The 25668-nt window shown below is 41.9% G+C and overlaps 1 protein-coding gene across 6 annotated transcripts in view; it reads left to right on the forward strand.

The window, feature by feature from the left end:
- Nucleotides 1-25668, forward strand: part of SPIRE1 (spire type actin nucleation factor 1) — a 213354-nt gene that overhangs the window by 94335 nt on the left and 93351 nt on the right. For all 6 annotated transcript variants that reach the window (XM_031003592.3, XM_031003593.3, XM_055368418.2 and 3 more), the window contains one exon: nt 16924-17154. In XM_031003592.3, coding sequence (XP_030859452.1) covers nt 16924-17154 — 231 coding nt within the window. The remainder of the gene's footprint in view (nt 1-16923; nt 17155-25668) is intronic.

Raw genomic sequence — 25668 nt, forward strand, 5'->3', positions numbered from 1 at the left:
GCTTTAATAGTATATTTTCATGTTACGTTCTTCTGTAACTCCTAAAGTGTTTAAATAATTTTATATTCCTTTAATTTTTCTTTTTCGGTATCTTGTTCTATTTTGAGTGGTAACAGTTTTGGGGTTTTTTATTTGCCCCAAGAATCTTCTAAAGATCTAAGGGATTATAGATACAATTGATGCCAATAACATGGAAAAGGACAATACATATTTCTTGTATCACAACTATTTTTAGAAGATTCATTGGACTATATAGATGAAGTTTTTACATTCAGGTAACATGATTGCATTTGTTTTTATGAATAATTGGAATATTTCATAATGTTCTAATTTATATCTACTCATAGGAACCTAAATGAATTTAGCAAATATGAGGGTTTTCTAGTCCCGGCTACTTGGGAGGCGGAAGCAGGAGGATTGTTTGATGCCAAGAATTCTAGGCTGATGTACATTATGATCACACCTATGAAGGGCCAATGCACTCCAGCCTGGGCTGGAGACCCCCATCTCTTAAAAAAAAAAGATTAATATAATAGTTGTGTGAAATTTGTATTATTTTGATGCTCATAGATAATACTTTCTTATATAAATGTATAGATCCAACACCATATACCTAGAACTCAGATTTTTTTTTTTAAATGAGTATAGAACAGGGATTCATAATCGGGGTTGGGGGTATCTGTGAGTGTGAATGGGAGAAAATGCGTCGTTACTTTTGCTACCCTGTAACTGAAATTAAACATTTCATTCAACTGTGAATCTAAGTGATAAACCACAATAGTATTAGCATATTCGTGTTGTCACCAATAGAAAACACAGATCTTTTCATGTTAAATTACAGTGATTGCATATCTCTCAAATATACTCGTCACCACTCTAAAATTAATTGCATCTGCCAATATCATGTAATTTAATGTATGTATAAAGAAGCATATACATGAAACTATATTATAATTTTGTTATTGTGTTAACTATATTTTAGTATATTTTATAATCTTAGAAGTTGTGTTGTATGCATTTAAAGATATTACTATAGGCTATGTGTGGTGGCTCATGCCTGTAATCCCAGCATGTTGGGAGGCAGAAGCAGAAGGATCACTTGAGCCCAGAAGTTCAAGACCAGCCTAGGCAACATAGTGAGACCCTTTCTCTACAAATTTTTTTTAAAAACTAGCCAGGCATTGGGGGTGGGGGCGGGGGAGAGCATCAGGAAAAATATCTAATGCATGCTGGGCCTAATACCTAGGTAATGGGTTGATGGGTGCAGCAGACTACCATCGTACATGTTTATGTAACAAACTTCCACATCCTGCACATGTATCCTGGAACATAAAATAATAAAATAAAACAAAAAATATAAAATAAAATGTTAAGAAAATAAAATAAATTTAGTCAGGTGTTGGTGGCAGGTGCCTGTGGTCCTAGCTACTCTGGAGGCTGAGATGGGAGGATCACTTGAGCCCAGGAAGTCAAGGCTCCAGTGAGCCATGATTACACCACTGCACTCCAGCCTGAGTGACAGAGTGAGATCATGTCTCAGAAACAGAAAACAAAACAAATACATTATTATGAGAATAAATTAATAGATTTCATCAGAATACTAAAGAGGTCCATAGCATAAACAAGGTTGTAAATCCCTGATGTTAGAACATTTTAGTGGATGAAAATGTGGGTAGGATATAGAGTCTGTGCCATCCTTCTTATTTCTCTTGCTCTCCCACTAATAAGAAATAATGAATCAAACTGAACACTAGTTTTCTGATTACAAAAAGAAAACTTTGTAAACTTAACTTGGATGCTGTTATTGTCAATCTCATTAACAATCCTTCCCAGAGGTCAGACAATTGTACTAATGTTGCTGGTGATAGTACTGTTGTACAGCCCTTACTTGTTACTGTGTAATTCAAAAAGCTCAGAAAATCAAAAGTTCTTTTGCAATTGTGGCACCCAAACTCATTTGGTGGCAAAATTTAACCTGAACTGATATGAGACTATGTATATAGTCTTTCTTTTCCTGCTAGCTGTAAATATTCATATATTTCACTATAGGAATATTAATGTGTTGATTTTAGGATTCTGACCCAGATCCCACTTGGGAGAAGTACAAAAGATATGGGATGTCTTTAATAAACCTTTCTAAAAATCTGAAAATTATGAACTCACAAACACAGCTAACCTTAAAGATTTTAGATAAGAGACTGTGGAGATGTAGTAATAAAATGATGTGAGGTGATGATAGTGCCGATGGTGGTCTTGGTAAAAATAATTTAATGGCCAGGCACTGTGGCTCAAGCCTGTAATCCCAGCAGTTTGGGAGGCCAAGGCGGGCGGATCACCTGAGGTCGGGAGTTCGAGACCAGCCTGACCAACATGGAGAAACCCCGTCTCTACTAAAAATACATTAGCTGGGCATGGTGGCGCATGCCTGTAATCCCAGCTACTCGGGAGGCTGAAGCAGGAGGATCGCCTGAACCAGGGAGGCAGAGGTTGCAGTGAGCCAAGATCATGCCGTTGTACTCCAGCCTGGGCAACAAGAGCAAAACTCCGTCTCAAAAAAAAAAAAAAAAAAAAAAAATTAAATGATCTATTCTAGTTTGTTTTATATTTTAAAAAGAAGAACCTAAATTCAGTGTAACTTGTGTAAGGAGACCACATATATTCAAAGATAGCCAAACTATTTTTCTTGCTAAGCCAGATTTTTAAATATTTCTTTTTTCTTTTTAATTTGTGGGGATATGTAGTAGGTGTATGTATTTATGGGTTACGTAAGATATTTTGATACGGACATCCAGTGCGTGATAATCACTGGGGTAATGGGGTCTCCATCACTTCAAGCATTTATCCTTTGTGTTACAAACAATCCAACTATACTCTTTTGCTTATTTTTAAATGTGCAGTTAAATTATTTTAAACTGTAGTCACCCTGTTGTGCTAGCAAGTATTAGTCTTATTTGTTCTTTTTGTTGTTGTTTTGTTTGTTTTGTTTTGTTTTTTTGAGATAGAGTCTTGCTCTGTCACCCAGGCTAGAGTGCAGTGGGGCGATCTTGGCTCACTGCCAACCTTTGCCTCCCAGGTTCCAGCAGTTCTCCCACCTCAGCCTTCCAAGTAGCTGGGATTATAGACACATCCTACCATGCCTGGCTAATTTTTTGTATTTTTAGTAGAGATGGGGTTTCACCATGTTGGCTAGGCTGGTCTCGAACTCCTGACCTCAAGTGATCCGCCCGCCTTGGCATGCCAAAGTGCTGGGATTAGAGATGTGAGCCACCACACTCAGCCTTTCCTTCTGCTATCTCCAGAAGTTCAATTGTTTTAATTTTTAGCTGCCACAAATAAGTAAGAACACGTGAAGTTTGTCTTTCTGTGCCTGGCTTATTTTACTTAATATAATGACACATAGTTCCATTCATGTTGTTGCAAATGACAGGATCTCATTCTTTTTCATGGCTGAATAGTATTCTATTAGATATATGTACCACATTTTCTTTCTCCATTTATCTGTTGATGGACACTTAGGTTGTTTCCAAATCTTAGCTATTGTAAATAGTGCTGCAGTAAACATGGGAGTGCGGATATCTCTTTGATATACTGATTTCCTTTCTTTTGGGTATATAACTAGGAGGGGGATTGCTGGATCATATGGACTCTATTGGTACTTTTTTGAGGAACTTCCAAACTGTTCCTGATAGTGGTTGTACTAATTTACATTCCCACCAGCAGTGTACAAGGGTTCCCTTTTCTCCACATCCTCACCAGCATTTGTTATTGCCTTTTAGATAGAAGCCATTTTAACTGGAATGAGATATCATTGTAGTTTTGATTTGTATTACTCTGACAATCAATGATGTCAAGCACCTTTTCATATACCTGTTTGCCATTTCTAATTCTTGCTTTGAGAAATGTCTATTCGGATCTTTTGCCCATTTTTAATCAGATTATTAGATTTTTTCCTATAGAATTGTTGGAGCTCCTTATATATTGTGGTTATTACCCCTTGTCAGATGGACAGTTTGCACATATTTTCTCCCATTCTTTGGGTTGTTTCTTCATTTTGTTGTTTTCTTCACTGGCAAAAGCAACTTCATGTGATCTCATTTGTCAATTTTTGCTTTGGTTCCCTGTGCCTGTGGGTTGTTACTCAAGAAGTCTTTGCCCAGGCTAACATCCTGGAGAGTTTCCCCAATGTTTTCTTGTAGTAGTGAGAGGTGACAACATGCTAGCAGCCCTCGCTCGCTCTTGGCAGCTCCTCAGGCCACGGTGTCCACTCTGGCCGTGCTTGAGGAGCCCTTCAGCCTGCTGCTGCACCGTGGGAGCCCCTCTCTGGGCTGGCCGAAGCCGGCTCTGCTTGCAGGGAGGTGTGGAGGGAGAGGCGTGGGTGGCAACCAGGGCTGCGCGTGGTGTTCGCAGGCCAGCACGAGTTCCGGGTGGGTTCGGTCTCACCTGGCCAGCACTCGGAGCCGCCGGCTGGCGACGCCGGCCCGGGCAGTGAGAGGCTTAGCACCCGTGCCAGCAGCTGTGGAGGGTGCGCTGGGTCCCCCAGCACTGCTGGCCCGCCCGCACTGTGCTCGAATTCTCACTAGGCCTCAGCCGCCTCCCTGCGGGGCAGGGCTCGGGACCTGCAGCCTGCCATGCCAGAGTGCCCCCACCCCACCCCGTGGGCTCCTAAGCAGATGGAGCCTCCCCAAGGGGCACCTCCCCCTGCTCCAAAGCGCCTGGTCGCATCTACCGCCCAAGGGCTGAGGAGTGCAGGCACGCGGCACGGGACTGGCGGGCAGCTCTGCCCGCCGCCCTGGTGCAGGATCCACTAGGGGAAGCCAGCTGGGCTCCTGAGTTGGGTAGGGTCTTGGAGAACTTTTATGTCTAGCTAGAGGATTGTAAATGCACCAATCAGCAGTCTGTATCTAGCTCAAGGTTTGTAAATGCACCAATCAGCACTCTGTGTCTAGCTCCGGGTTTGTGGATGCACAAGTCAGCACTCTGTATCTAGCTAATCTGGTGGGGACTTGGAGAACTTTTATGTCTAGCTAGAAGATTGTAAATGCACCAATCAGCCCTCTGTGTCTAGCTCTGGGTTTGTGGACGCACCAGTCAGCACTCTGTATCTAGCTAATCTGGTGCGGACTTGGAGAACTTTTATGTCTAGCTAGAGGATTGTAAATGCACCAATCAGCACTCTGTGTGTAGCTCAGATTGTAAACGCACCAGTCAGCACTCTGTGAAAATGGACTAATCAGCTCTCTGTAAAACAGACCAATCAGCTCTCTGTAAAATGGACCAATCAGCAGGATGTGAGTGGGGCCAGATAAGAGAATAAAAGCAGGCTGCCCAAGACAGCAGTGGCAAGCTGCTCGGGTCCCCTTCCACGCTGTGAAAAGTTTGTTCTTTTGCTCTTTGCAGTAAATCTTGCCGGTGTTCACTCTTTGGGTTTGCACTGCCTTTGTGAGCTGTAACACTCACCATGAAAGTCTGCAGCTTCACTCCTGAAGCCAGCGAGACCACAAACCCACCAGGAAGCACGAACAACTCCAGACGTGCCACTTTTAAGAACTATAACACTCACCACAAAGGTCTGCAGCTTCACTCCTGAAGCCAGTGAGACTAGGAACCCACCAGAAGAAAGAAACTCCGGACACATCTAAACATCTGAAGGAACAAACTCCGGGCACACCATCTTTAAGAACTGGAACACTGCAAGGGTCCGCGGCTTCATTCTTGAAGTCAGTGAGACCAAGAACCCACCAATTCCGGACACATTTGTTTCATAATTTGAGGTCTTAGATTTAATTCTTTAATCCAGTATGATTTTATTTTTGTACATAGCAATAGATAGGGGTCTAGTTTCATTCCTCTGCATGTGGATATCCAGTTTTCTCATTTTTCCCGCCATTTAATGAAGAGACCGTCTTTTCCCCAGTGTATGTTCTTGGCAACTTTGTCCAAAATGAGTTCATTGTAGATGTATGGATCTATTTCTGAGTGCTCTATTCTGTTCCATTGGTCTGTGTATCTGTTTTTATGCCGGTACCATGATGTTTTGGTTACCGTAGCTTTGTAGTGTAATATAGTTGTAGTATTTGTATATTTGTGGTATTTTTATATATATATATATATATTTATACATTGTAGTGAGAGGTGACAATGTGCTAGCAGCCCTTGCTCGCTCTTGGTGCCTCCTCAGGCCTCAGCATCCACTCTCGCTGCGCTTGAGGAGCCCTTCAGCCTGCCGCTGCACTGTGGGAGCCCCTCTCTGGGCTGGCCAAGGCTGGAGCCGGCTCCCTCTGCTTGCAGGGAGGTATGGAGAGAGAGGTGTGGGCGGGAACTGGGTCTGCGCCGGGCGCTCGTGGGCCAGCATGAGTTCTGGGCGGGCACTGGCTCGGCAGGCCCCACACTTGGAGTGGCTGGTGGCACCGGCCCTGGGCAGTGAGGGGCTCAGCACCCGGGCCAGCAGCTGCAGAGGGTGCGCTGGGTCCCCCAGCACTGTTGGCCTGCCTGCACTCAAATTCTCACTGGGCCCCAGCTGCCTGCCCATGGGGCAGGGCTTGGGACCTGCAGCCTGCCATGCCTGAGCCCTGTCCCTGCCCCCCTGCCGTGGTCTCCCGTGAGGCCCAAGCCTCCCCGACAGGCGCCACCCCCTGCTCCGCGGCGACTGGTCCCATCGAGTGCCCAAGGGCTGAGGAGTGCGGGTGTGTGGCGCGGGACTGGTGGGCAGCTCCACCTGCAGCCCCACTGCGGGATCCACTAGGTGAAGCCAGCTGGGCTTCTGAGTCGGGTGGGGACTTGGAGAACTTTTGTGTCTAGCTCAAGGTTTGTAAACGCACCAATGAGCACCCTGTCAAAAGGGACCAGTCAGCTCTCTGTAAAATGGACCAATCAGCTCTCCGTGAAATGGACCAATCAGCAGGATATGGGTGGGGTCGGATAAGGGAATAAAAGCAGGCTGCCCAAGCCAGCAGTGGCAACCCGCTGGGGTCCCCTTCCACACTGTGGAAGCTTTGTTCTTTCGCTCTTTGCAGTAAATCTTGCTGCTGCTCACTCTTTGGGTCCTCACCACCTTTATGAGCTGTAACACTCACCGCCAAGGTCTGCAGCTTCACTCCTGAAGCCAGCAAGACCATGAACCCAGCGGGAAGGAGGAACAACTCCAGAGGGGAGGAACGAACAACTCTAGATGCCCCTGGGCCTTTAAGAGCTGTAACACTCATGGCGAAGGTCTGCAGCTTCACTCCTGAAGCCAGCAAGACCATGAACCCACCAGAAGGGAGAAACTCCGGACGCATCTGAACATCTGAAGGCACAAACTCCGGACACACCATCTTTAAGAACTATAACACTCACCGTGAGGGTCCGCAGCTTCATTCTTGAAGTCAGCGAGACCAAGAACCCACCAATTCCGGACACAGTATTATTTGTATATTTGTAGTATAATTTAAAGTTAACATGATTCCTACAGTTTTGTTCTTTTTGCTTAGGATACCTTTGGCTATTCTGGATCTTTTGTGGTTCCGTATAAATTTTAGGATTTTTTTTCTATTTCTATGAAGAGTGTCATTGGTATTTTTATAGGGATTGTATTGAATCTGTAAGATAGCTTTGGGTAATATGGACATTTTAACAATGTTGATTCTTCCAATCCATGAACATCGACTATCTTTTCATTTTTTGTGTGTCCTCTTCAATTTCTTGCATCAGTGTTTTATAGTTTTCATTATAGAGACCTTTCACTTTAATTCCTAGGTATATTTTTTTGTAGCTATTGTAAATGGGATTACTTTCTTGATTTCTTTTTCAGCTTGTTTGCTATTGGCATATGGAAATGTGACTGATTTTTGTATGTTGATTTTGTATCCTCCAACTTTACTGAATTTATCAATTCTAATAGATTTTCGGGAGGGGTTCAGATTTAGGTTTTTCCAAATATAAGATCATATCATCTGCAAGCAAGTATAATTTGACTTCTTCCTTTTCAGTTTCAATGCCCTTTATTTCTTTCTGTTGTCTGATTGCTCTAGCTAGGACTTCCAGTACTGTGTTGAATAACAGTGATGAAAGTGGGCATCCTTATCGTGTTCCTGATCTTAGAAGAAAGGCTTTTAGTTTTTCCCTACTCAGTATGATACTAGCCATGAGTTACTCGTATATGCCTTTTGTTGTGTTGAGATATGTTCCTTATATACCCAGTTTTTTGAGGGTTTTTATCATGAAGGGATGTTGAATTTTATGAAATACTTTTTCAACATCAGTTGGAATAATCATATGGTTTTTGTCCTTCATTCTGTTGATATGATGTGTCAGATTGATTGATTTGCATATGTTGAACCATCTTTGCATCCCTGGGAAAAATCCCACTTGGTTAGGGTGAATGATCTTTTTAATGTGTTGTTGAATTCAGTTGGCTAGAATTTTCTTGAGGATTTTTACATCAACATTCATCAGTGATAATGGCCTGTAGATTTCTTTTTTTATTTTTCTTTTTTAATAATTAGGTATTCAGTATCCAAAATTTTTTTTTTTTTTTTTGATAAGTCTTTGTCTGGTTCTGGTTCTGTTGCCAAAGTGCCAGGGATTCTGTTTAGGTACTGCTGCTCGCTGGACAGAAAACCAGTCAATGAGACAACAGTTACTGCCAGGGGAGAAGGCTTTAATTGGGTGCCTCCAGCTGAGGAGATGGGAGATCAGTCTCAAATCATCTCCATGGCCAACTAAAATTAGGGGTTTATATACAGGGAAGAAATGTAACCATGTGTGGGAAAACAAGCGTTAGGGAGGGGTGAGGAAAAGAAGTTGGTCAACAGGAAGCAGATGGTCGGTTAGGCAATCATGATGGGTGGGGGATTTGACCTCTCATTGTCCAGGTGCAGTGATCTGGTAAGTTTCAGCTCCTTCATACTCTGGGAGGCCTGATGGGTGGTTTCCTGAGAAAGGAACTTGGATAAGACAAATGAAACTTTTTCAAGTGTTAAGACTGGGAGAATCAATTTCTATGTCTATTCAGAGAAATTTATCAGCTCTGTGCAACAACTGGGTTGGTTTTAATGCATGATCTTTTTAATGTGTTGTTGGATTTGATTTGCTAGTACTTTATTGAGGATTTTTGCATTAATATTCATCAGTGATACTGGCCTGTAGATTTCTTTTTTTGATGTGTCTTTTGTCTGGTTTTGATGTCGGGGGATTACTCACCTTTGAGAATGAGTTTGGAAGAAATATTTCATCCTATTTTTCAGAATAGTTTGAGAAGGATTGGTATTAGTTCTTCTTTAAATGTTAGGTAGAATCAGCTGTGAAGCTATTGGATCCTAGGATTTTCTTTGCTGGGAAGCTTTTTATCACTTTGATCTCATTACTTATTATTTATCTGTTCAGGTTTTGGATTTCTTCATGGTTCGATCTTGGTAGGTTGTAGGTGTCTAAGAATTTATCCATTTCATCCAAATTTTCCAATTTATTGGGATGTAGTTGTTCATAGTAGACACTAATAATCCTCTGACTTTCTGGGGTATCAGTCCTTTTTCTTTTTTTTTTTTGAACAGAGTCTTGCTCTGTTGCCCAGGCTGGAGTGCAGTGGTGCAATCTCAGCTCATTGCAACCTCCGCCTCCCAGGTTTAAGCAATTCTGTGCGTCAGCCTCCCAAGTAGCTAGGATTACAGACGTGCCATCACGCCCATCTAATTTTTGTATTTTTAGTAGAGACGGGGTTTCACCATCTTGGCTAGGCTGGTCTTGAACTCCTGACCTCGTGATCCACCCACCTTGGCCTCCCAAAGTGCTGGGATTACAGGCATGAGCCACCACGCCCAGCTGGTATCAGTTCTAATGTCTCCTTTTACATCTTTGATTTTGTTTATTTAGGTATTTTGTCTTTTTTTCATAGTCTGGCTAAAGGTTTGTCAATTTTATTTGTCTTTTCAAAAAATCAGCTTTTTGTTTTGTTGATCTTTTGTATTGTGTTGTTTCACTTTTATTTATTTCTGTTCTGATCTTTATTCTTTGCCTTTACTAATTTGGAGTTTTCTAGTTTTCTAGAAACCAGTTTTCTAGTTCTTTAGGATGCATTTTTAGGTTTTTTATTTGAAGTTTTTCTTGTTTGTTTTGTTTGTTTGTTTGTTTTAATGTAGGTGCCAGCCAGGCCTTTGTCCTTCCCTTCAGGGCAGCAAGTTCCCCCAGGCCCCGGGTAGGTCTAGAGATGCTGTCTGGTCACTAGGGACTGGAGTCAGAAACCTTAGAAATCTGCCTACTGTTCTGCCTGGTATTCTGTTTTACTGTGGTTGAGCTAGCACTCAAACCATGGGACACAGTCCTTCCCACTCTTCCCTCGCCTCTTCCACAGGCAGAGGAGCCTCACCCCATGGCCACCACCACAGGCGCATGGGGATTACTGCCAGGCTACTGCTGATGTTCATTGAGGGCCCAAGGCCTTTCCAGTCAGTTTTTAGTGAATGCTGCCAGGCCCTGGGACTCACCCTTCAGGGCAGTGGGCTCCCCTCTGGCCCAGTGCAGATCCGGAAATGCTGTCCTAGAGCCAAGTGCTCTTATTGGGAGCCCCAAGAGCCCACTTGGTGCTCTACCCCACTGTGGCCAAGCTGGTACCTAAATTGCAAGATAAAGCCCCTTTTACTTCTCCCTCTGCTTTACTCAAGCACAAGAATTCTTTCACCTTAGCCACCACAGCTGGGAAGGGGCTGGGTCTCACCTGAAGCCAACTCATCCTGTAGTCTAACCCAAGGTCCATGGCGTACTACCTGGGTATTGCTGCTGATTATTTAGGGCCCAAGGACTCATTAGTCAGCAGGTGATGAATCCTGCCAAGACTGGTTCCTTCTGTTCAAGGCAGCAGGTTCCTTTGTGCCCCAGGGTATACCTAGAAATCCATTAGCTAGGGCCTGGAATGGGGGTCTCATGACTGCCTGGTGTTCTTGTAGCAGGAAGAGCCTCAGACAACACCCCTCAGACACCGAGTTAAAGAAGGAAGGGGTTTATTTGGCCGGGAGCATTGGCAAGACTCCTGTCTCAAGAGAGCTCCTGGAGTGAGCAATTCCTGTCCGTTTTAAGGGCTCACAACTCTAAGGGGGTCCACCTGAGAGGGTCGTGATCGATTGAGCAAGCAGGGGGTACGTGACTGGGGGTTGCATACACTGGTAATTAGAATGGAACAGAATAGGACAGGGATCTTCACAGTGCTTTTTTTATGCAAATAATCAATTAGGTCAGGAGTTGATCTTTAACTACCAGGCCCAGGGTGTGGTGCCGGGCTGTCTGCTTGTGGATTTCATTTATGCCTTTTAGTTTTTACTTCTTCTTTCTTTGGAGGCAGAAATTGGGCATAAGACAATATGAGGGGTGGTCTCCTCCCTTATTCTGTCTTACTGTGGCTGAAGCTGGTATCCAGTATGCAAGATATAGTCCTCTTTTCCCTCTCCTCTCTTCAAGTGGAAAAAAGGGGTCTCTTTTGGAGCTGCAGACTATGCTGCCTGGCGTTGGGAGAGGGATAGTGCAAGTACTCTTTTAGCCATCCTGGCTGGTGTCTCAGTAGGTCATGTACCCCACAAGTCCACTGGCTCTGAGCCCAGCTCAGCACCAGGACTTGCCAGGAGTTGCAGTCCTTGTGGCTTAGAGTGCCTTTCAAGTTCATTTAGAGCCTCAGAGCACTTAAGCACGCAGTGGTAAGGCTTGCCAGAACTCAAGTTCCCACTACTGGGATAGGCATTTAGGCGATTCCTCTGTGGCTAGCGTTGGTCTTAATGTTCCTTCTGTGAGTGGGCATTGGCCTCAGCCCGATTTACTTTCCCCTGTGACAGGACAGCACTGAATTCGGTGCAAAGTCTCACAGTTGCTGTGCTTTTCTTTTCCCAAGCACACAGATTCTCTCTGCGGCCCATGGCCACTGCCAGGAGGTGGAGGAGGGGTGGCATCAGCAATTCAAGACTGTCTTTCCTACCCTCTTTGGTGCCTCTTTCAGTGGTCTGAAGTTAAAACCTGGTACTGATTTCTGGTTCTTATGAAGGTGCCATTTTTGTGATAGTTGTTAAATTTGGTGTTCCTGCAGGGCTGATGATCAATAAAGCTGTTCAGCTCTCTTGCTCCACCCCTCTCCCGCCCCATATTTTTTTTTTTTTTTTCTGAGACGGAGTCACACTCTGTCACCCAGACTGGAGTGCAGTGGCGTGATGTTGGCTCACTGCAAGCTCTGCCTCCTGCCATGCCATTCTCCCGCCTCAGCCTCCCGAGTAGCTGGGACTACAGGCACCTGTCACCACGCCCGGCTAATTTCGTTTTTGTATTTTTAGTAGACACAGGGTTTCTCCGTGTTAGCCAGGATGGTCTCAATCTCCCAACCTCGTGATCTGCCCGCCTCGGCCTCCCAAAATGCTGGGATTACAGGCGTGAGCCACCGCGCCCAGCCACAACCCAGACTTTTAAGAATACAATTCTATAAGTTTTTGAAAAGATTTCTACTAAATATTTTATTTTATATATACAAAAAGGAACTCAGAAGTAGATGTATTACTGTTATAAAACAACTTACCAATTTAATTATGAGATATTTATTTAGCATCTGCTATGAACCAAGTGCTGTATAACATACAGCATTTTGTTCACAATGGTGAACAAAATAGACAAGATCCAAAGCATTATGGACCTTACATTTTAGTGAAGAAAGTAGACAATAAACAAACATTATGGTTTGAGGTGCTTATTACTTATTCACATGGAAGTATTAAGTAGACCATATGATATATTGCCTGCATCCCAGAGACAAACTGTAGATTAGTAATATAAGTTAAGGAAATATCGGAATACATATTGTATTCATAGCATTGGCTATGTATAAGAGCACTTTGCAAGAGATTTTGGAAGAAAGTAGAGTGCATGAGCTCTGAGGAACTCCATCAATTAAACAGTTGCAGGAGGAAGGATCTGTAGACAGATTGAGAAGTAGTTGCTGAGAGAAAATCTAGAATCCAGAGTGTTTAGAACGGAAGAAATGAGTCACTTGTGTTGGATGCTATTAAGCAGTCATTTAGGATGAGAATGGGTTAAACTTCATATATAGAGATTGTTTGTGACTTTAGTATTTGTGTTTCAGTGGTTTCAGAAGGAAAGACATTATATGGGAATGAATTAAACAGTGAATGGAAGGAGGGAAAGGAGAGATGGGCGCATTACAGATAGTGGCTCATGTCTGTAATCCTAGCACTTTGGGAGACCAAGGCAGGAGGATTGCTCGAGCCCAGGGGTTCAAAACCAGCCTGAGCAACATAGCAAGACCTCAATCTCTGCAGAAAATTTAAAAATTAGCCAGGTGTCACCATGCACCTGTAGTCCCAGCTACTCAGGAGGCAGAGGCTGCAGTGAGCCACGATCACACCATTGCACTCTAGCCTGGGTGACAGAGTGAGATCCTGTCTCTCTAGAAAAAAAAGAAGAAATAACAACTCTTGAGAAAAACAAGTACACATAAACTGTTGCCTTACCTTCATGACTCTATGCAAACGAATACCTGAGATTTTTCTCTTTTCATCTTCATCTTCCAGGCCTTCTGCAGCCTCATAGCCCTCATCATTGCTACCATCAGCATTGCTACTGCCCTTTCGGGAGGTTTGCTTGTAAAGGGAGCACAGAAATGGGATTGCACTGGAGGGTATGAGGCTTTAGGAGAGTGGGGCTGACCTTTCAACAGGAATAGAAGACCTACTCCTCCACTGTGAAAGGAAGAAAGGGCAAATAAGTAGAGATTCCTATTAGTTTGTACATTTGAAAGTGGGAAAATGATTGTTTTATTTGGAGCTGAGCCCTAGAGAGGCAGAAAAGAGTGTTGGATTAAAGAGAAAGATGATATAAAATGACTTCTTGAAGAAGAATGGATCAGCTCCTGTAGGCAAGGTAATTGAGCAGAGAAAAGAGCAAGCTTGCTGAGTGATTCTTGGGTCTTTGCTATGGTTGGAAGCCATCGCTGGTGTTGTTATTTGCAATGGTTTTGTGATTTTTCTCCCCCCAGCTCTAGAGGGAGAGATAGGGTTATATAACAGGGTTTTTCCCACCTCCCTAGGAAGAAGGATAGGGTTGATTGGGCACGGTAGCTCACAGCTGTAATCCCAGCACTCCGGGAGGCCGAGGCGGGCGGATCACGAGGTCAGGAGATCAAGACTGTCCTGGCCAACATGGTGAAACCCCGACTATACTAAAATACAAAAAGTACCCCGGCATGGTAGTGCACACCTGTACTCCCAGCTACTCAAGAGGCTGAGGCAGGGGAATCCCTTGAACCCAGGAGGTGGAGATTGCAGTGAGCCGAGATCACGCCGCTATACTCCAGCCTGGTGACAGAGCAAGACTCTGTCTCAAAAAAAAAAAACCAAAAAACAACAATAACAAAAACAAAGAAACAAAAAGCAAAACAAAAAAAGAAGGGGAGGGTTATATAGATGGTTAGAGTCATCCAATCATGTAAAACTCAGTTAATTGTGATTTCTCACTGGGAATAATTGCAACAAGACCTTCTCAGCCTTAAAAATATATATACTGAATGTAATCTAACTTTTTGATTTCTGAAGCTTTCATTATATTAGTAGGGACGCTCTGATAGTTAAAGTGACTGCCCTAGGTTCAGTTTAACAAGTTTTTTTCTAATGCACACCACAGTGTTAGGCTCTGCCATCTTTGAAAGTTAAAATCCTTGCCCTAAGCAGCACCTACCTGTGGTGAGAATGGTACATGCTGTAAGAGCAATGTGTACCCTGTGCCAGGGAAGCACTGAAATGGTACCTTCTCCTGAACAGGCTGGTGGACAAAGTGGGGATTGTCCTGGGACACTGCCAGGAGGGATAACTAAAGTAGTCAGTTGCCTTGGAACTTAGAAGATCCATTGTTTAAATTCATTTTTATAATAGAAAATAGTGCGTGGTGGCTCATTCCTGTAATCCTAGCACTTTGAGAGGCCGAGGCAGGCCCATTGCTTAAGTCCAGGAGTTTGAGACCAGCTTGGACAACATGGTGAAACCCTGTTTCTAAAAAATTCCAAAAAAAATTAGCCAGGCCTGGTGGTGTGTACCTGTTTTCCCAGCTACTAGGGAGGCTAAGGTGGGAGGATCATCTCAGCCCAAGGAGGTTGAAGCTGCAGTGAGCCATAATTGTACCACTGCACTCCAGCCCGGGTGACAGAGTGAGACCTTGTCTCAAAAGAAGAAGAAAAAAAAAAAAAGAAAGAAAAGAATGGCTACAGTGCCAGGTCAGACCACAAATCCAGTGAAAATATTACATGTTTTCAGTAAAAAATATTTTAAAACAGTATTGTTTAAAAACTTAGAAGTTAAGAATTTTTAAGCATGATATTCATTTTGAATGCTAGTGTTGAGAAAATATTATTTCATTGGTAAAGTAGATTTCAGATTTTGTAGAGAATTTTTGAATTTTTGTAGAGAATTTTGAGTGAGGCTTTTAAGAGCTAGTCAATGACTCTCTTGTATTTAACTCATGTTAGAAACTTCTGACTTTCTTTTTTATTTGTGATGCACTTTTTTAAAAATGCGGTATTACCAGCTATAAATGAACTACTGAAAATGAAAGATTTTATTTATTTTGGGAGTAACTGATAAACATTGGAAAAGAATGGGCTAAAGGAAGGAGAGAGCAGTGAGAACATTATTGAGTCCCTGTAATAAGTCAGATATTGTACCAGGTACTTCCATGCATAGTGAATGCATAGTCTCAACAGAATCTTATTAAATGGAGGTATCATTGACAGCCCCATGTAACGGATGAGAAAAGTCATCACTAAAATGATTTGTCCTGAGGCAGCTGGCTAGTGGTAAAAGTCAGGATTTAATTTTAATTCTTTGGCTTCATTGCCTGTTTGTTGTTGTTGTTGTTGTTTGTTTGTTTGTTTTCTTGAGATAGAGTTTTGCTCGGTCACCCAGGCTGAAGTGCAGTGGCGCAATGTCAGCTTACTGCAACCTCCGCTTCCCCAGTTCAAGCGATTCTCCTGCCTCAGCCTTCCAAGAAACTGGGATTACCGGCACACGCCACCACGCCCAGCTCATTTTTGTATTTTTAGTAGAGACAGGGTTTCGCCATGTTGGCCAGGCTGATCTCGAACTCCTGACCTCAAGTGATCTGCTCGCCTCAGCCTCCCAAAGTGCTGGGATTACAGGCATAAGCCACCGTGCTGGCTGCCAGTGTTCATTAGAGAGAGAGAGAGAAAGACAGAGAGAGAGAGAGAACAATAAAATTAAAAGGTTTTATATGTGTTTTTTTTATATATAGCAGAAAGGCAGTATTGAGAAATAAAGTGGGATTTCCTGTATTGGCCAAAGTCTGGAGCAGTTGTCGAGGTGGTATGCAACAGTGGTGTATCTACTGTTCATAAATGAGGTTCATTTGCCCGGCAGTAATATTGATGGAGGTGTGTGGTAGGGAGGGTTATCTGTGAGCTGCCTTGAAAATTCAGGGTTTGTAAAAGGTCTCTCATTTGTTTGCATCGTCTGAGAGAGATGTGTTTTCAGTGATTGAATGGAACTAGAGAAGTGTGTATACATGGATATGAATAGATTTTTGTTGTTGTTTAGGCTTGAGTTAATTGCTACCCGTAACTGAGCTTTGTCTTTCAGATACTTGGGATGTCTGTGCATCTCTAATTAGATAAACATTGGCATAAGAGTTCTGAGAGGATATATTCTTTGATAACTATATCTGTTCTCAGAAATACCTTTTGGAAATGTGGAAAATCAACTCGGTTAATATTTTATATGTGAATGGCAAATACAAATTTTAAGACGAAGTATAAATCTAAGAGAATATAAAAAGGCTTTGTGTATGTGTTGTATGTTGGTTTGAGGGAAAAAATCATACTAAACATCTTATGCCTCACAATTAATCCTAGAAAGCTCTTCATTCATCTCCATTAACCACTTTTTTAAATGTTCCTAGGTCATTGAATCTTTGGGAATTATTATTTATAAAGCACTGGACTATGGTTTGAAGGAGAATGAAGAAAGGGAATTAAGCCCTCCCCTAGAGCAGCTCATCGATCACATGGCCAACACGGTGGAAGCTGACGGTAGCAATGATGAGGGCTATGAGGCTGCAGAAGAAGGCCTGGGAGATGAAGATGAAAAGAGAAAAATCTCAGCTATTCGGTCATATAGAGATGTCATGAAGGTAAGGCAGCGTTTTATGCAGTACTTGTTTTTTTCAAGAGTTGTTATTTCTTCTTCTTTTTTTTGCCCCCGGAGAGATGGTCTCACTCTGTCGCCCAGGCTAGAGTGCAGTGGTGTGATCATGGCTCACTGCAGCCTCTGCCTCATGAGTAGCTGGGACTACAGGTGTATGCCACCACACCTGGCTAATTTTTAAATTTTTTGCAGAGATGAGGTCTTGCTATGTTGCTCAGGCTGGTTTTGAACCCCTGGGCTCAAGTGATCCTCCTGCCTTGGCCTCCCAGAGTGCTGGGATTACAGAAATGAGCCACTGTGTCCAGGCTGTTATTTTTTAAAAAATTGAATGGTTGACACATATCTACATTTATTTAAAAATAATAACGAGGCTGGGCGCGGTGGCTCACGGCTGTAATCCCAGCACTTTGGGAGGCCGAGGCAGGCAGATCACGAGGTCAGGAGATCAAGAACATCCTGGCTAACACGGTCAAACCCTGTCTCTACTAAAAATACAAAAAGTCAGCCGGGCGTGGTGGCGGGCACCTGTAGTCCCAGCTACTCGGGAGGCTGAGGCAGGAGAGTGGCGTGAACCTGGGAGGCAGAGCTTGCAGTGAGCTGAGATCACGCCACTGCACTTCAGCCTGGGTGACAGAGCGAGACTCCGTCTCAATAATAATAATAATAATAAAGAATGGTGATTCAGCATTTAATAATAGTTCCCAGATTTGTCAGCAGCCTGAACATGGACATTTATGATTGAATCATAACTCAAGAAACCGCTTTTAGATATTATATACCCCTTATCATTACATGTCATGTATCAGCTTGACTGGGCATTATATCTTCGGTTGACCTCTGTATTTCCTTTTTCTAGAGTAAATAACAACTGTGATCCACTTACTTACATGAAGATTTTGCATCTCAAGTGTCACAGCTGATTGTTTTAGGTTTTCTTGACCTACTTAGTGGTATTTATATGTAATGAAGCAAGTTTGGTCGGTTATACTGAATTTTTCTCTTTTAAATTTTGCTATGTACTTGAAGGTCATAATTTCTACCATGCCAAATGTACAGAGGTTAACATCAAACAAATTTGTCAAATTAGCCATAAAAGCATTCTGTTTTCAGTTATTTATATATGATATTTACTAGGTTTTATAAGCAGTGTCAATGGTGTATCTCTTATTTTCCAACTTTTCATAAGGTGTTTCAGAGACAGGAATATAGAAGCACTGTGACAATGGTGGTTTTCAGGTGTGCTGAGTGCACCTGTTCCTTAGGCCTCCTTAGATGGTACAACTTTCAAGGACTCTGGAAAGAACTATACAAGTTATTATTCTTATGAAATTCAGATATATTCTTTAGTTCTTTTAAGATGTGTAGTGCTTCTCATTTTAAATCAGCAGGCTATACACGTAAAATACATATATATAAATACACAAACAAATAGAAATTTGATGTGTTTTATTTATGTTATGTTTTCTAGATGTTAAGGTTTGTTTTTTAAAAACATGTAAACACACTTAAAGGCCAGTTAAACTTTCTGCAGACCACAAATGACCAGCTTGTTCTGTGGAAGACCATTGATAAATAGTGACTGAAAAAATGAAGAGTAAAAGGTTTTACATTAAGAAGCAAAACCACTCATACATCTGAAAGTGAGCTAACAGTATTTTGGTGGTGTGTGTGTTGGGGGAAGTATACATAAGGAGTGGTGAAAGAGGAAAGGAACACCCACCTAACCAACTAGATCCATAAAATCAACCCTGGCACCAGTAATGTAACATGTCATAGCCAGATTGCTGTCTTAAACTACAGGTTTGGAAGATGAGATCCAGAGAGTAATTGGAGTTTTAAAATTCTTATTCAATGACATTAAATATCTTAACTTATAAAAAAAATTATTGGACATTTAGAAGTTTGAATGGATACCTTTTATTTTTTAATTTGAGCTACTGTGGTTCCCTAACTTATTGCTATCATTATATGAAAAATGAATAGTTAAAAGGGTGCTTACGAGGACAGGTTTTTGGCTGGGCATGGTGGCTCACACCTGTAATCCCACCACTTTGGGAGACCCAAGTGGGAGGATCACTTGAGCTCAGGAGTTCGAGACCAGCCTGGGCAACATAGTGAGACCTCGTCTCTATTTAAAAGAAAAAAAAAAAAAAACGACTGGGCGCGATAGCTGATGCCTGTAATCCCAGCATTTTGGGAGGCCGAGGTAGGTGGATCACTTGAGGCCAAGAGTTCAAGACTAGCTGGCCAACATGGGGAAACCCTGTTTCTACTAAAAAAAAAATACAAAATTAATCAGGTGTGGTGGCACATACCTGTAGTCCCAGCTAGTCAGGAGGCTGAGGCATGAGAATCTCTTGAACCTGGGAGGTGGAGGTTGCATTGAGCTGAGAGCGCACCACTGCACTCCAGCCTGGGTGACAGAGTGAGACTCCGTCTCAAAAAAAGAAAAAAAAAAAAGAAAGAAAGAAAAAAATTTTTTTAAGGTTTTATAGATTGAAGGAAAACTGAAGACTACCAATTCTATTAGAAATTTTATTGGAGAATATCACAACCTCACCTGTTGTTTCTTGATTTCCATGCTAATCAAAACTGACCCATAAAATTCTCCACATCTGTGACTGTTCTGAATGTTCCATGTAGCTGAATGAGAAGAAAAATAATTGCTGAAACATTTTACAAGTAAACGGAAATTTTAAAATATTATAAAACCCATGATTCCTCATCATATAGTGCAGATATGAGTTTGTGGTTTGGTTAGCAGGTTAAAAACCTCAATTCATAAATTGACTCATTGTTTAGTTTGTTGGAAGAGAAGACAAGAATTATCTGAAGAATTGTAACTGCTTTCTCCTTGTTTGAAGTAGAAATGTGAAACTAAGTTTAATTAATACAAATAATAGGATGTTTAAGAACTTGAAACAATTTGTTTTCAATTCTTAGCAAGCAAGACACTCTTTAATGTGTAACTTTTGTCCTGGATAGTCTTTTATTTCAAGTAATCTAATAATTTGTTATGTTTTAATATGGTACATTGTAGTTGAAAAGTGCCTTTATATCCCCCTTCTATTACTGGAGCCTTAGGGTAACACTGTGAGGTAGATTGGGCAGGCATTCCAATACCCGTTTCACAAAGTAAGTCAGGGGGAGAGTAATGTTAGAAGACAGAGTGGAATGCTATCTTCAGAGTTCTAACATTAAATCTAGAATTATTTATCCAGTATAATGTCTCAACAGTAAAGGTAAAATATCAGCTAGGCATGGTGGATCACTTGAGCCCAGGAGGTTGAGGCTGCAGTGGGCAGTAATGGTGCCGTTGCACTCAAGCCTGGGTGACACAGTGAGACCTTTTTTTGTTTTGTTTCTTTAAAAAAAGGTAAAATATCTTATCTGACAAACACAGAAAATTTGTCATCAGCAGACCTTGACTAAAGGCAATACTAAAGAGTATACATCAGGCAGAAGGCAGTCCATGTCTGGTAGAAACTAGGAGATGCAGAAGATTTGAAGAGCAAAGAAAAATAAATATGGGCCAGACATGGTGGCTCACGCCTGTAATCCCAGCACTTTGGGAGGCCAAGATGGGAGGATCATTTGAGGTCAGGAGTTCACAACCAGCCTGGCCAACATAGTGAAACCCCATCTCTACTGAAAATACAAAAAATTAGCTGGGCGTGGTGGTGCATGCCTGAAATCCCAGCTACTTGTGAGGCTAAGGCAGGAGAATGGCTTGAACCTGGGAGGCGGAGGTTGCAGTAAGCCAAGATTGTGCCTCTGCACTCCAGCCTGGGCGATGGAGCAAGACTCCACCTCAAAAAAAGAAAAATAACCATGAAAATAAATCTAAATGAATATTAACAGCAAAAAATAATAATGTCTTACATGATTTAGAATATATTTAGAATTAAAATGTATAACAGTAGCGTGGAGTTAGTGTTCTAAGACCTTGGCATTGGGAAGAGGTTAAAGCACTAATTTATTAGTGCTGACCTTTATTAGGAAAGCCACTAAAGCCTAACCTTTATTAGAAAAGCCACTAAAAATAAACAAAAGAATTTGTAAATATCAAGCCAATAGGGAAGGGGGCAGGTGGAACTAATAAAATTACTGGTAATCCAAAAGAAGAGATGGAAAGAATTGAAAAGGAATATAGAACAGGTGGGAAAACAAATAGAAGATGGTAAATTGATACTGAAATATATTGATAATTACATTAAATGTAAATGATCTAAATTTATACTGCTCAATACAGTAGTTACTAGCCACATGTGACTATTAATCACTTGAAATGTGGTTAGTCTAAATTGACGTGGACTGAAAGTACAAAATCTATACTGGATTCCAAACGCTTAGTACCAAAAAAAGAATGTAAAATGCCTTGTTGGCTGGGTGCGGTGGCTCATGCCTGTAATCCCAGCACTTTGGGAGGCTGAGGTGGGCGGATCATTTGAGGTCAGGAGTTCGAGACCTGACTACCGTGGTGAAACCCCGTCTCTACTAAAAAGACAAAAAAGTTAGCCAGGCATGGTGCTGCATGCCTGTAATCCCAGCTACTCGGGAGGCTGGGGCAGGAGAATCACTTGAACCCGGGAAGCAGAGGTTGCAGTGAGCTGAGATCATGCCAGTGCACTCCAGCCTGGGCAGCAGAGTGAGACTCCATCTCAAAAGAAAAAAAAAAAGCCTCGTTAATAATTTTTGTATTGGCTATAATTTGAAGTATTACAATAATATATGTTATTGTATTGGGTTAACTAAAATATATTATCAAAGTTAATTTCACTTGTTTCTTTTTTTTTTTTTTGATGTGGCTACTAGAAAATTTAAAACTACATACATGGCTCACACTGTATTTCTGTGGATTGTACTAGCCTAAAATACTCTAATTTTTAAAAGACACAGATTTTTAGACTGCATTAAAAATACAAAATCCAATCATACGTTGTTTACTGAGTAGACACTATAAATAGGACATAGAAAGCTTGAGTAAAAGAATGGAAAAATATAACATTCTAACCAAAAGAAAAGTATCACAGATATTATTTTAATATAAAATGGACCTAAAGGCAAAAAGCATTACTAGAGATAAAAAAGGATGCTTACTGATAAAAAGTTCAATTTACTAAGGAGAAATAGCATTCATAAATTTATGTGCACCTAGTAACATAGCCTGTAACAGTAGCATTGAACAACATTCAAACAAATACAACTAAAAGGGGAAGTAGACAAATGTACAACCATAGAGGGAGGTTTAAAATACCTCTCTTAGTATCAGTACAAATATAGAATATTTGGACAATGAGAATAACAAACCTGACTTAATAGGACATGCCACCCATCCACTGCAGAGTACACATTCTTTTCAGGTATACATGGAACAATTAAAAATTTCTCCATATTCCAGGCCTTAAAGCAAGTCTTAACAAATTTCAAAGGGTTATAATTACATAGGAAATGTTCTGTTACCATAGTGGAATCAAGCCAGATATGAATAACAAAAAGATTTTATTATTTCCACATATACTTGGAAATTAAGAAACTACTTTTAAATGCCCCAAGAGTCAAAGAAGAAATCACAATGGAAATAAACTGAATAATAACAAATGCGTGACCTATCAAAATTTGTGGTATGCAGACCAGGCTCGGTGGCTCACACCTATAGTCCCAGCACTTTGGGAGGCCAAGGCAGGTAGATCGCTTGAGGCTGAGAGCAAATATGCTGCACAAACAGGTGATTCACACCCCGGGCAGGACAGTGCAGGATGCTGTGAGATTTCACCATGCAACTCAGCACAGCATATAATTTAAAGCTTAGGATTTATTTATTTCTGGAGTTTTCCATTTAATATCTTTGGATGCAGTTGACCACAGGTAACTGAAGCCATGGAAAGTGAAACTGTGGATAAGGAGGAACTACTGTAATTTAAATCCTAACAATTGCTAAGAAGAAAATGCAGAATGCGGTGATTAAAAAGTAACAGAGAGGCCAGGTGCAGTGGCTCACGCCTGTAATCCCAGCACTTTGAGAAGCTGAGGTGGACAGATCACCTGAGATCAGGAGTTTGAGACCAGCCTGGCCAACATGGTGAAACTCCGTCTCTACTAAAAATACAAAAAATAGCCGGGCATAGTGGTGCAAGCCTGTAATCCCAGCTACTTGGGAGGCTGAGGCAGGAGAATCGCTTGAACCTGGGAGGCGGAGGTTGCAGTGAGCCAAGATCGCGACACTTCACTCCAGTCTGGGCAACAAGAGTGAAACCCCATTTCAAAAAAAAAAAACAGAGAAATTAGAGGGGGTAGTTCATCTAGAAAGGACAAACAGGGAAGACGTTCTGAGCAGGTGACATTGAAATCAACACCTGGAGGAGTGAGGAATCAGCAAAAAGATTGGTGTGTTTTAAAGAAACAAGTCTAGGATTACCAAAACAAAGTGGAAGGAAGAGCCACAAATGGGATTTGAGAGGTAGGTGTGAGCTAGATGACGAAGGACTTGAGGAACACTGAAGACTTTGGGTTTTAAGTTCAGTGGGAGCCACTGGCCCTCCCATGCCTGGGACACTCTTTCCTTAGGTCTGTGCATGGCTCACTCCAATCTTCATTGAGCTCTCTGCTCTGGTGCCACCTACTGACAACTCTTTCCACATTATTGCCCCTCCCCACCACTGGCCTCATTTTCTACCTCTCATCTGCTTTCTTTTTCTTTTTCTTTCTTTCTTTCTTTTTTTTTTTTTAAGACAGAGTCTCTCTCTGTTGCCCAGGCTGGAGTGCAGTGGCGTGATCTCGGCTCACTGCAGCCTCCACCTCCTGGGTTCAAGCAATTCTCCTGCCTCAGCCTCCCAAGTAGCTGGGATTACAGGCACTCGCCACCATGTCCAGCTAATTTTTGTATTTTTAGTAGAGACGGGGTTTCACTATGTTGGTCAGGCTGGTCTCGAACTCCTGACCTCAGGTGATCCACCCACCTCAGCCTCCCAAAGTGCTGAGATTACAGGTGCGAGCCACCACACCTGGCCTATTTTTCTTAATAGTAGCTGTTACTCCCAACGTGTGTGTGTGTGTGTGTGTGTGTGTGTGTGTGTGTGTGTGTGTGTGTATGTTTAAGGGTCTGAGATACCCATTACTGTTTTTGAGAGGAACGGGATGTTGACTTGTTCAATACTGTATTAGTCCTTTTTCATACTGCTGATAAAGACATAACCTAAAACTGGGAAGAAAAATAGGTTTCATGGACTCACAGTTCCACGTGGCTAAGGAGGCCTCACAATCATGGTGGAAGTCAAGGAGGAGCAAGTCATGTCTTACATCGCTGGCAGCAGGCCAAAAAAGAGCTTGTGCAGGGAAACTCCTCCTTATAAAACCATCGGATCTCATGAGACTTACTCACTGTCATGAGAACAGCAAGGGGAAGACCTGCCCCCATGATTCAGTTACCTCCCACCAGGTCCCTCCCACAACACATGGGAATTCAAGATGAGATTTGGGTGGGGACACAGCCAAACCATATCAAATACTGTGTTTCTTTCTGCCACAGTGCCTGGTACGTAGTTGGCATTTGGTGAATATTGTTTGAATGAATGATTGGATGCTTTTAAGCAGGGGATGAACATAATCCAAATTATATTTATAAAAGATTTTGCCTGTCAGGTGAAGAAGAACCATGTAGACTAGTGAGAGAGGAAGTTAGGAGTCCTCTAATGAAAGAAAATGGTAGCTGTGACCATGATGATGGTGGAGGAGATGGAGAAAAGTAGAGAACTGTCAGGTGGTATATTTTGAAGGTAGAAACAACAAGACTTACTGATGGCTTGGATATGAGTGGTATGGGAATAAAGAATAATCAAGGATGACTCTCAGCTTGGCATGGTGCCACACACCTGTAATTCCAGCTATTCAGGAGGCTGAGGCAGGAGTATTGCCTGAGCCCAAGAGTTCAAGACCAGCTTGGGCAACATAGCAAGACCCTATATTAAGGGGGAAAAAAAAGGATGACTCTCAGAGTTGTTTGAGCTGTCTTTGTGACTTCTGAGTGGAAATGCTAAGTACATAGCCATAAGTGGTTAACATAAAGGGCTGGCCTGGAATAGGGGTTGAGGAGTTACCAGCCTATAGGTGGCATTTAAAGCCATTAGACTAGACAAGGGCAGCTACAGTAAGCAGAGGATACCCAAAGATCCAAGACTGATCCCTCAAAAACCTCAGTATTTCAGTTTAATTTAGAAGGTTATACGTAGAGCAAAGAGGAGAGACAGATTTATATAAGAGGTTACATAAACCAGTCCTTTCTTTTTAGAGATAAATGGAAACCCAGCAATGTTAAATAACTTGTCCAAGGTCATATAACCTAATTTTGTCCCCCTAACCCCTGATGTCTCTTTTTTTGTAACTATAAAAATGATTTTGTTGCATGCTTACTGTATACCATGCTCTATGCTTTAAGTACTTTAAGAACATTATTCCCTTTAATATAAAGGGAATTACATTTATTTTAGAGTAGAATGGAAAA

Source organism: Gorilla gorilla, chromosome 17, assembly GCF_029281585.2.
Source record: "Gorilla gorilla gorilla isolate KB3781 chromosome 17, NHGRI_mGorGor1-v2.1_pri, whole genome shotgun sequence".
NCBI lineage: Eukaryota > Metazoa > Chordata > Mammalia > Primates > Hominidae > Gorilla > Gorilla gorilla.